This window comes from Calypte anna, chromosome 2 (assembly GCF_003957555.1).
Source record: "Calypte anna isolate BGI_N300 chromosome 2, bCalAnn1_v1.p, whole genome shotgun sequence".
In the NCBI taxonomy this organism is placed as follows: Eukaryota; Metazoa; Chordata; class Aves; order Apodiformes; family Trochilidae; genus Calypte; species Calypte anna.
The window spans coordinates 74,532,520-74,545,269 of record NC_044245.1 but is presented as its reverse complement, the minus strand read 5'-3'; the positions used below and the strand labels follow the sequence as shown (position 1 = coordinate 74,545,269).

The 12,750-nt window shown below is 35.5% G+C and overlaps 1 protein-coding gene across 2 annotated transcripts in view; it reads right to left on the bottom strand.

Moving 5' to 3' along the window:
* Nucleotides 1–12,750, bottom strand: part of CDH12 (cadherin 12) — a 142,343-nt gene that overhangs the window by 111,039 nt on the left and 18,554 nt on the right. For both annotated transcript variants that reach the window (XM_008490509.2, XM_030444861.1), the window contains exon 2: nucleotides 6,174–6,468. In XM_008490509.2, coding sequence (XP_008488731.1) covers nucleotides 6,174–6,468 — 295 coding nt within the window. The remainder of the gene's footprint in view (nucleotides 1–6,173; nucleotides 6,469–12,750) is intronic.

Genomic DNA, 12,750 nt, shown 5'->3' with positions numbered 1-12,750 from the left:
CCATTAAAATGACCAGCATAAACATTTAGAGCAAAACCCAGATATCTTAACAGAAGGGTTTGTAGCAAAAGACTTGGATGCGATGAACTATAAAATGTTGTTTTTATTGAGCTGTAGTAAAATCAGCATGTGGGTAGGAAAATAATGGCTTTATCTGCCATGACATGAGTTTTTATCTAAGTCAGCTTTCAATTAGATGCAATATAATAGGCCTGGATATACATGGAGTCAGACTCAAACACTTTGCATGAATTTAGTACTGATGCTGACATTCTGAGACTGTGAAACCAGATAGCAGAAAGCACTTACACAGTGCAGTTACCAGTTTTTCAGCAAAAGCTTCTCAGATTTTTTCCTCTGTGCATGTTTGTAGGGTCCTGTCTGTCACAGCTTTCATTTCACACAGATTCACCCAGCTAACTGTGTTTGCCCACTCTCCTTGTTTTGCTGACAATTTCCAAAAGCCAAGGTGTGTGAAATGAAACCCATAGTGAGTATGACAACAGCCACAATGCTTTAATCAAGCAAGCTTTGATTCTCTGCATTGTTTTCTTCCTCCTATTTGATATACAGGGGTTTTGCCTCCAAGGTTTTTCACAGCTGAAGCTGTCTAGGTTGCCTAGTGATCTACCATGACGTCAGGAAACACTTTTGTTCCAAAAGCATTTACTGCCTACTTGTAATTTTCTCTCCACATCTGAATCTTCGGGTTTTTTTGCTTTTCTTTTTTGTTTGTTTGTTTGTTTGCTTTTTGTTTGTGTTGATTTTTTTTTGTTTCTTATTTCTATTTTTTTATTTCATGGTTTTGTGCAGTGCTCCTTATGAATAGGAATAAAAAGGCTATGCAACCACAACCTCCCTTTTCTTTTCCTAAAACTCACCTTTCTCTACAATGGTTATAAAACTTAGTTGATAAGTTCAGTATCTGTTTCTTTTTGCAATTTAAAAAAAAAAAAAAAAAAAAAAAAAAAGAATGAAAAAGCCAAAATCTATAATTAACAAAGCAGTTGTAAGTGAGAATCCACTGAAATATCAACTGTGATAGGTAAAATGCCATCTGACATAGCCCCTAAACAGAGAAGGGAAAAGAAGTGATGGGACATTAATTTTTCTGAAAAGTGGTCTGTATGACCTCAGGCTCCAGGTCTGACCCAGAAGATGGAAGAGTTTGTCTACTCTGTAATAAAATACCAAATCAGAAGATGTGAATAGAGCCTTGTGAGGGAGAACTCATTACAGTTTTGTGAAGGGAAGCCACTTTTCAAAGAATCTGTAAAACTATTTGATGAATCAATAAGTATATAACTATAGATTACATGCATAGATAAACAGTATCTAAATTTCTAAAAAGCTTCCAGCAAGGTTTCTAAGCAAAGGTGCTTAAAAATTATAATAATTTAAAAACCCCAACAGCTTAAGAGAGAATATCCCTTTCTAAGATAACATCCAAAAATAGATGGAAAAACCTCCAGAAATAAAATGGTAGGAATACATTGCAAGTCTTTATCTGACAGGTGGATTGCCATTTCACTTGGATCTGAACTGTCAGTAAAAATGAATAAATAAACAGCTGACAGCTTTACAAAATGAAAGCTTGACTGCAAGGTGCCCCAGTGGAATCCTAACATAACATGTAACTGAGAATAGGGGATATCACACTGGGAAATACAAAGTCAGAGGCGTGGGAGAAAAATACCTTATAGGTACTTGCACAGAGGTGTTTTGTAGCTTGGTGACCTATTAAATCTTGATATCACTGTGGAAAATCCTCCAAAGTTTTCATCTCAATGATAAACAGCAGACAAAAAGGGGGAAATTATTGATTTATTAGATAATGGAGATTAGACACAAGAATAAGCAAAAATATTCAAGATATTTGTGTCTTGAATATGACACCTAATTATCTTCATTGCATCCAAGAACTCAATAACACCAGAAAAAAGTATGGAAACCAGGGTAAAGACAGAGTGGCTGAAACCGAGGGCTGACAGATTATATTGCCAATTAACTCTCTGTAAGTGTGTGTAATACCATTCAAAAATAACACCGGCTTTTACAGATTCCCCAAGTAATATGTTCTGCAAAATTTTGGCTACACTTTTGGAATTCTTTAAAAATATATTACCAAATGCTAGGAGTCTCTATCAAGGGAAGTATCACTCAGTGTTCTCTCCAGTCCTTTCTAGTCCTTCCTTTCCTAACCTCTGCTTGCTATAAGATCCAGACTAAACTCAGACACACAATAGTGAGCTACCCCTAACCAGAATTCCTACTCACAAGTTCATCAGGCTAGATTTCTACATTGTAATACCTTCACATGAAACTACAGAGATGGATATATTAAATATATACTCTATTTGTGAGTGTGTGTGTATATATATAAAAGCCTCTGTCAATGTTTAAGTATAAACCAGGGATTAAATATAATCCAAATAAGTAGCCACTTCAGAAACAAAACTGACAGTAGACTGTCTGTACCATGAGAAGCAAATACACAACAACACTCTTAAGTAGCTTCTTTGCACCACAGAGGATATACAATAAAAATAGCCTGATATAGGCTCTAGTACCCTTTACCATTTTAGTGTTAAAACATAGTGTTGCAGTCGGGGCAGTTTCAAATAGAATATTTAAGCTTAAACAGTAATACAGCTATTTAACGTGAACATACTCCATTAGTTATTAACTAATAACCAAAAAGGCAGTATAATTGCCACAGTGATACGAAGTTTGTAGAGCCCCTTGAAGCAATAAAGAGTTATTCTAGTGGAAAGGGATGAAATGAAATTGCCCAGGAAAAAAACATATGGAATCTATGTTATGGAATTGGTAGGTCTAGTGCAGCCAAAGCTGGTCCATGTACATACATAGAGGAATAATGGAAATAGCATAGAAAACACTCAGTAGATTGTGACAGTGGAAGATGGAAAATTGTCACATGTGATATACATGCATGAAAGAAATGCATTAAAAAATGCCAGTGAATTCCTGTGTACATTTTTATGTATAAACATGAAACATGTATAATAAGATCTTTTGTTCAGTGTGTGTTTAACACTGGTATGCCCCTACTCTCAGTCATCTGGTCTGATAGTTTTAGTAAGGAGATAACCTTGGTTTTAGCTCATGATATATTTTCATGCTTTCATGAGCTATATTGCAACAGAATCTAGCACAGCTGCTAGAAATGACAACACAGTTGATTAAATTGTACTTAAGGACAGTTTTTTTTTAACAATGCTATCTTAAATATGGGGAAATTAAAGCCCCCCTTTCATTCTTCATACATAAAATTCCATTTCTGGTTTGTTCTACATTTTGGAACTCACATGAAATTAAGACAACATTTTCAAATAAAGATATCTATCTCCAGGAAATCAGATGTTGAGGATCCTACAGATTCCCATTTTTTTGTACCTTTTCTATGAAAAAAATCCCTGAGGTCCAACTTTTTCATTGACATACAATTTTATTATAATTGTGGGTGTGGAACTCTGAATCGGGAGACCAATGCTGTGGTGAGATTTTTTTTTTAGCCACCAAATCTTCAGTGACAGCAATTAGTACAACAGCCAAAAATGTTGCAAAACTGAGAACAGTACAGCCGTGAAAATTTTTAGCATGTGTGAGGGGTCCAAAGGAAACTTTTTCCACAGACTTCCCAGCCCCAGACAATCCTCTCTTATAGCGGCAAACCATACTATCTCAGGAGCATTATATACAATTCACTTTATTTCACTGTCCAAATGAAATATATGCTCTGTGTTTACATTGGGTGTTAGATCTTGGTGATTTTATTAGCTACCCCTCTAGCCCTCAACTGCCCTTTCAACATAAACTCTGGCATCCAAATTTTGCAAAACTTTCCATAGGAGTGTCATGCAGTAGTGAAAGACAGAAAGTCACTGGTCATAGGAACAACTAGTAATGGGGGGAATGTCATGCTGCAGTCCATTTCCCACAATGGAAACAGAATGCGTGCAGTTCATAATAAATACTGTTGCAAAAATACAGTAGGTGAAGTTTAGGACATCTGAGAATTGAAAATTATCAACTAGAAAATTCAAGTGTAAAAAAAATAGATAAGAGGCAGAGCTTATCAGGGTTTTTACCTAAGCCAAGACATCCTTCTGCTGCACCAACTGTAAAATCAAAGTGATTTTCAACTTTAGCCTTAGGCAGTGGTAGGTCTATACATCTGTATAGGTGCAGCTAAAGGCCACTGATGGTAGGGAGCAGTAGTTTTAGATCCTCTGAGAAGTCTATGTGCAAAGGTCTACCTCGAAAAACCATGGATAAGAGACAGCAAGAGAATGGAGAGACATTGGAGAAGGCACAACCTTGTTGTACATCAAAGAGGACAAAAGGCATTTTTGGATATTTTTAGTGATACGTGAATCAGTATATGCTGTATGCATGAATCTGTGTACCCAGCTGAATCTCATTTAGTCATGCAACTCCTGTTCAATATAAAAGCCACAATGCACGGCACACTTTGAAGAGAGTTTCCTATGAAATAAAAGCACTGCTAGCATTTTCTCTACTACTCCACACACATATTTATGAAAATAAAAAAGGGAGATACAAGGAAAGTAAGAAAGTGAAAGAATGAATGCTTGCACTGCATTCCACTGGGTAAATACCATTATTCATTATTTTTCTCATTTCTTTCTGATCAAGTCTTAAAAACAATTTAGCAACTAACATTCATCTACTTGTGAGAAGATTTTATTCTGAACTTGCCACAAATCCAGACTTGAGATTATACCAAATGTTTTACATCTTTAAATAATCTAACTGTAAGCTGTATTGCTAAGCATCTCTATAGGGAAAACAACTGCAGTGTACCTATGTAGGGAATCTATAGATGCACCTCTATGAATGACTATAGCAAACTCATCTCTATGCGTGTTTAAGATCAATATGATCCTATACATGCATATCTATGTATAGTATTTTTTTCCCTGTTCTACAATTGTTTATGATAAAATTTCAAATAGTAGCTCATTAATTCCATAAAGCATGCTTTATGGAATAAAGATTAAGATATAGAATAAAGATAGCTAGTTGCCTCCTGTATTGTGTTTCAAAACATCACCCTCTGAACTGCACAGCTGAAGGGGCAACAGGATCTCTCACATTTCAGTCAGAAAACTTCCAAAACTGTTAGCAAGTACAGGGAGTATTAAATGACTAGTACTAGCTTGGGAGTAAGCAGTTTAAGAAATAAAATGGCAATAAACTGAAACTAGCACTGGGAAGCTAAAGTCTTCCCAGCCCAGAATAAATTAATTTCTACTGCCCACAGGGAAGCCCAAAAGTGCCACCTGGCAGCAAGACACAAGCAGTGTACTTGTATTGTAGACACACTGCTCCAGACCACTGCAGAATCAGCCATCAGGCAGAGGGCCCATTTAGTCTGTTCTCCTGCTCCAAATTCTTCCAACAAAAACCTTTTCCAATGCTTCAGTATCCTTACTACAATACCCCCTTTTTTTGAAAACTTTCCATAGTCTCATAGAAAACTTTTCCATTTGTTTTCCATTAAAAACAAACCAGTCTTGCTGATCATCTTTGATTCTTATTCCTGCATTGTAGAGAGAGCCACATGAGGGCAGTTGTTACTTTCAACACTCAGTGTAGCAGGATTTGGATAAAGAATTGTCCTCAATTCATAATTAGGGGATCACGCAAGTGCTGCAGGAGTTTTAACAACCACAACGATAGGGACAGTCAACATCAAGATGCTGTTGTACCATCTAATTCTGTACAGTAAACAGCCTTAACTAGGAAGAGAAGGGAACACACTTAATTATGTGAAATAAGAGGTTTGGAGGTACACAGAACTACTGGACTTCAGCAGACCTGCCTTGAGTGTTTTGGTTTTTGCTGTTCCTGTCATCAGAGACTTTGGCTGAGCAGCAGTCATTTTGCAGAACGAGTTTCTAGATAAGCAAATAAAGCTAAAACAAAACAGTAATCTGTATAAATTTCTAAGCATACACAGAGAGATCTAATAAGAAGTTTAAGAAGTTATATTTTCATTCAATTTCATTTCATTTCTCCTTCCTTTCTCATCAGGAACTACACATTGAGACAATTAAATAATATTCAATTAGCAATTAATCAGCAATTAATTAGCAATTATCAAGTTTTAGAAGCTTCTTACTCACCTACTGGAGACATTTCTGGGACACTGGCAACATAAGGCCCATCCAGGAACTTTGGCTCATTATCATTAATGTCCTGTACTTTGATGATGAACTCTGATTCAGGCTCTAGTGGTTTCTTGGTATCAACATCCACAGCCTGAGCCCGGAGTGTGTAGAAAGGTTTTTCTTCTCGATCAAGGCTTCTTATGGCATGAATGTCTCCAGTGGTCTCATCAATGGTAAAAACCGTGCCAGCACCATCTCCTGAAAGGGTGTATTTAACAGTTCCCACTCCCTTGTCCAAATCAGAATGGAGCTGGAAAAAAAAAAAATTGGAAAAAGAAAATTGAAAAAAAAAAAAAAGAAAAGAGGAAAGTAGTATTATCAGCTTCTTCTAGGCTGTAAAGTAGTTATAAATTTCTTATTTAACAAAAGATAATAGAAGAACCAATCTTATGAGTTCTTAACTGCATCTAAGTACATGGAAAAAATGCAGGTAGCATATTACCTAATTTCTTTACCCCGTCCATTACTCAGCATTGCAAACATTCAAAAATTCTACCTCCTTTCTCCCATTAATATTGTTGACTACTAAATTGAAATGAAGCAGATGTTCAGATTTGTTAAAAACTGAAATTTGAGACCAAGAATTGAAAAACACCAATAACCACATCAAACATGACATGGCATGAGAGAATACAAGCTCTTGGATGTTTCTGTCCATTTGATCGTTGTCTATATTACTGCAATGTGGCCATAAACACAAGTTCAGAAACAAGACATTTTGAAATCAAAATAAAGTATGATGAACTTCTTTCTCAGATGCCTTCATCTGTTTTACACACCCATTAAATACATCTAAAAGTTTATAATCGATACTCAAGGTTACATCACTGATTCTGTAATAGCTTTTAAAATATTTACCCGCTTGTCCTATCTAATGAGGACTGAATAGATCCACTATAATTGACACAGGTTGGAATGGAGTATTCAAGAGTAAATTCCCTTAAGCAGTATAGCAAAGCAATTTATGGATGTAGGCTTTATTTATGATGTACTGCCCAAGGTGAAACACAATAGAGAAAACATGGGACATGAAAGAAGATTATGTAGAAAATGGATTACTGAGAAACTAAATGGTTTTGGTAATGGGGCAAGAAGCTAAGCCACAGAGAAAGAAGTAAAGGCAATTATTAACATTTATAGCTACTGCATTGAAATTGAAAATAGGTCCTTGTGACTGAGGAAGAGGTCATGGTTTGTGAGACAAAGCGAATATGGACATAATCTTGTTTTTTTTAATTTCTTTCTTTTTATCTCATCATTCCTGCTCAGTGAATACACTAGATTTTGATCTTTCATCTAGCTGCCCCCTGCATGTGATTTAAAATTATCTTTCCAGTCAAAAGCAAGACATTTTGCTTCTTGAGCACTGTTTCATTGTGGAAAGATTCAAAAGAAGTTAATTTTCTTCCTCCTGGGGTGTTAAATATTTCTTACCTTGCAAAATGGAAAGACAATACAGCCTGAGATAATGAATGTCTAGTTCTTCCTCATTGACTTCATTTACATGGCTTACAAGTTTCCTGCTGTTCCATTATACCTTGCTCAGTTAAAACTTAGTATTTTCCTTCCATTATTATATAGAGGCTTACAGGCACAAATGGAGTGGAAAAAAATATATATAATCAAAATTACAGTAAGACACCTCAAAGAACAAATGTAAGAACTTTATAGAGGGAACTACACCATTTTCTTACTCATGTCTCTGCATTAGATAAAATACCTAGGCTTTATTGCAAAAACTGTCTTATTCCATACTTCTGAAAGGAAGACTATTACAGAGCAAAAGAATGTGGTTTTAAAGCAGGGATGTGTAAACAGGGAAGCATGCCAAGAATATTGTCTCCTGTCATCAGATTTGGCACTAAAGATGAGATGGTTGAGTGTCTTTCTGATTGACAACTGAAAGGTTTATGTTCAAATAGTAGAAAATCAGGCTGCATCAAGTGCATTATTTGAGTGGTAGGATTATAGCAGAGAGAAATAATTATAATTGCTTCCCCAGCTAGGGAAAAAGTTAAAAAAATATAACAATAAAAAAGCAAACCAATGGATCCTAAGAGAGAGGAAGAGTGTAATAGAAAGACAAGCACATGCATAGCTGTTTTCAAAAGTATTGGAGCATAAAAAGCTTTATAACCAGCAGCATTAGCAATTCTACAGTTATAGATGTGTTTACTGTTCTTCACAAATATCACTCAGCTACTATAACATAGGAACCATTCAATTGATTTAAGTAGAGTTGTATTGCTTTGCATTATCTGGGATCTCTCACATTGTATATGTTCATCAAATCATGCTAATCTGATTTCAATATAGGCCTCTTAGATGTCATTGTTGAACAATGGGCAAATGGATGCTTATTGGTAACCCACCTTGAGTTATGCAATTGCTAGGACAATTCAGCATCCTGAAGTGTCTCATTACTGTAGGATAGGAGCTGAATGATTTAATTTAAAATTAACTAAATTCTCCAATAATAAAAAGCACACAAAAGTGAGATTTGGATGCAAGAACAGAGAGGGAGGAACTAGCATAAGACGGACTTGCAAAATGCTAGAAAATAATCCTGACTTTCAATGTCTGAAAATTTTCAGAAAGCAGTTTAGGTTAAAGAATAAGTGCTTGCTAGTGTGTCTATGTCTTAGGTGTTAAAAGCTGTATTGCACTGGAAGAAAAGACTGTTTTTAGGTGTTGAAAAACATATAGAAGCTTTTTGAGAGACTAGCTTTTCTGACAGTGTTCCACAGCAGTTTTGCTTTTGTATGCCATTGCTTCTTCTTGCTTGTACTTATTTTCTAAGTCTTGCTTCTCTATTTGAGCAAAACAACGATGCAAGAGAACAAGTACTCTGTTTGTACCTATCCCCCCTCAAATGTGTCTGCATTTCAGAACTACTTTAATTTACTGCAACAGGGTAGTACAAATTATTGTTTTCACAAGGTTTTTCTTCTTATTGCTGTTTGTCTGTAAATCTTATTAAAAATGGCACAAAGGTTTGGAAATACAAGTGTTTAATTTCTATATTTGCTCAAATCTGCACTGCTATTTTCACTACTTAAGTAACACACAGTTTAGTGTCAGATCTTTTGAGCGAAATCTGCCCTCCTAAGTGTAAAACGATTTCTTGTAGCAAACTCCATTAATGCAGAAAATCATTAATATTTATTTGTGATGGTAGATAAACATACATTATCCCATAATTCTTGCTAATGTGTACAAACAATAAGACACATGGCAAAGGAAATCACTGGTAAAAACCGAGTATGAATAACAAGACAGAGACTATTGTGAAATGCATTGCTTAAGTCTATGGACAAGCAATGACAGTGTTCTTGAATAACATCCAATAACATATGCCAGATTCAGTCAGTTTACAGATCTAGCAGTCTGCTTCATCCTGTAACTAGCTGAGAGTAGGGTCACATCAGAGAATGAAAAAATTGGTAACAAAGCACTACAAGCACACAAAGGAAATATTATTTATTCAGTTCTTCAGGCAGTTGTGTCCAATTTGCAACAAGCAGTATGATTAATTATATCGTAAAAATAAATTAAGACCTTATGGTTACAAAAACTCAGTGTTATTAACCCTGTGTCACTTTGAGAATTCAAACACCTGCACAAATGATTTGATAATAGATATGAAACCACAGGAAAGATCAAGAAACTCACTAGTTAATCTACTTCTAGAAATGCTGTATACTCCTAGCTAACTTCAGCTTCTTAGTAGTATGGATCAGAAGGAATTATTCCTTGGGGATGATTTGGTCCGCAGTATTCTGTGCATTTGATTCTCAACTCTACATATTCTCTTTTCTTAAACACTTCAATGGCTTGCAAGAATGAATCTACAATGATTTAAAAAGCCAAATTTTTAAATTCTCAGACACAGGCAAACAAGTCAGAACCAAAAGAAGCTGAACAAATTGCAAGATAGTCTAGATTTAAAATGAAGTAATCACTGTACCCTCTCAGAACATGCAAAAATTAGGGCTATGGCATCCACTAGGATTACTGACGTTCCTAATTTCACAGCAATATATATATTAAAATGTTGTTTTATTTAATTTACTGGTTCCTTCCTTAATTCCCCATTCATAGACAATAAAATGGTAGAAAAGGAAGCAAAAAAGTTGTAAATGTCAAGGAATATTTAACATCCCTAAACTGATATATTCATTCTGTGATATACTTTCAGATATGTATTATTCCATCACCAATTTCACAGGCTGCATAAAAAAATCACTGTTAAGTTTATTTATTGCTAGTATATCCATTCAAATGCCACACAGAGGTGCAGATCTGGACTGAAAACACTGTTAAGAATGCCACTACATTAATCCTTCCTTATATGCTCATCAGTACCAGTTATTTGTCCTATATGTTTATCTTCACATAATTTTTCATTATGCAATGTATTTTAGGACCTTGTTCTATTACTTCCTCTTCCTGTATCTACTTCCAAGTAACACAGTTTGCTCTGTAACCACCCCTGTAGCTCCTCCCCCTGCTCCTTGTTGGGTAAATGCACAGTGAAAACTGCTTGGGATGTCAAAATAGCCAGTTAACTCCAGTATTACTTAAGATTGCAACCATGGAATAATGTCCTAAGATGAGGAAAATTTTTAAAAATTAAGATACAAAGCATAAAATCATGGTTTATTTTCCTTACTCCTTATTTGTCATCTACTTGGGCTTTACATGGAAAATACCATTAGCATCAGAGAACAGTTCATGTACTCAACCCAGCATAACCAATATATTAGAGTCCTCATTTCATATAGTAATGGGACATAACATTTATGGACATATTTTTCTGGAGATTTAATTTCCCATGGAAGATGCAGCTACAGCTGCATGGTTGCATGACCATTTTTTTCTCTCACTGGAACTGCTCTACTGCTGCCAGTGGGAATACCTTTGTGTAGGCTGAAGGATTAGCTCTGAATATGTCATAGGGAAGACAGCATACTTTGTGCCTTTTTGCTTCTGAAGTGACAGACAAAAAGACAACTGCCTTCTGACATCCACCATGGCAAACTGGGGCTACAGAGTGACATCCACTGCTGGAAGAGACCATGGCTCTGGGCAGCTTCCCCCTCCTTCCCTTGATGCCATTCAATTCCTCACCCCAAATATCTGGAGCTAACTGAATTCCCTTGAACTTTTTAATATTGTACAGTCTCATCTAGTTAAAGCAGCTGAACAGTTTGCTTTTGTAAGCCTGGCTCTTCTTCAAATAGTTACAGAAAACTCAAACTTCCTGCAGGAGTTACTCTTCTGAGGAGGCAGCAAACTCTATGAGGGACAGTAGTGGTGGAACAGCATACATTTTCACAACAGAACGACAACTAGAAGACATATATCTCCAACTATGTAGTCGCAAACATCTAAAGGCATAGTAATCATTAAGCCAGTTATTTCTTACTTTTAAGCAGCCCCTATTATAGAAAAGTGTGGTTAGGAGGTTTCATGTCAGACATGAGAGGACACATATCACCATAGAGACACCTCTCGCATTAACCGGTGGTCTACCTATGCTGAAATCTTCTCTGTGTATCTCAAAGATTATGATAGTAATTTTTTTTAGAAATTACTTACTAGTATGCAACTTCTAAGTACTTTAAATGGGAGGTCTGTCATTTTTTTTTAAAGAACAAGTTTCCTGCAGTTGGAACATAAATAGAAAGACCATACCTATAGAGTCTTCTATTTTTCTGTAAAGACATGTTGAAAGAGTATCAGTTTAAGTCCATTGCATTTGGAGAGGTCAAAGATATTAAACTGATTATAAAAGCTTAAGCTGAATTTGACATTGATTGGAACCTTAAGTAGCAAATAAATCTTCTGCTGTTTCACTTTTTATTTATATCAGTATGGTCTTTGTTTCCAGTCTGATCATAAGGCGTTTTAGCGCAAAGGCCTAAATTCTGCTGGGACTGATTGAAGTTTCTTCTTTTGATCTTTCCCTTAATACATTGCTTTGTTCTGTTTTTCAAATATTTTTCTTCACTAACGGTATTGCAAATTAATATAAAAATTTGCTTCCTCAGGTATTTAAATTTAATGTTAAATTCAATACAAAAACTCGTTCTGTGAATCACACTTGCAGTGAAGCACTGTCAGTTAAATTGTCTCCTTTTGTTTGATAATGGCACACTAGAACAGGTAGGGAATGACAGAGCAGAAAGATTCTGCCTCAACTTGTCTATCACTGAGACAAGGCATACTATTATAAACTATTTGACCACTTCTTTTTCTAAATAGGAACAAAAGAGTCTTAGTTTGTGTCAGAGGTGAAAGACATTCATTTTAACACATATATTACAAGGACAAGTTTATGGTATTTATAGGCATAGAATTTTAGAAGCAAACCTGAATGTCTTCTGAATTTTTAATCTCCTTGCCTTAATTGAAATTGACTGAAAAAAACAAAGCAAACAACATAATAAAATACAAAAAATGCAAAATAATCAGTCATGAATCAATAAAGCTCAGTGTCTATAGGCTATAGGGATGGAAGGAACAATAG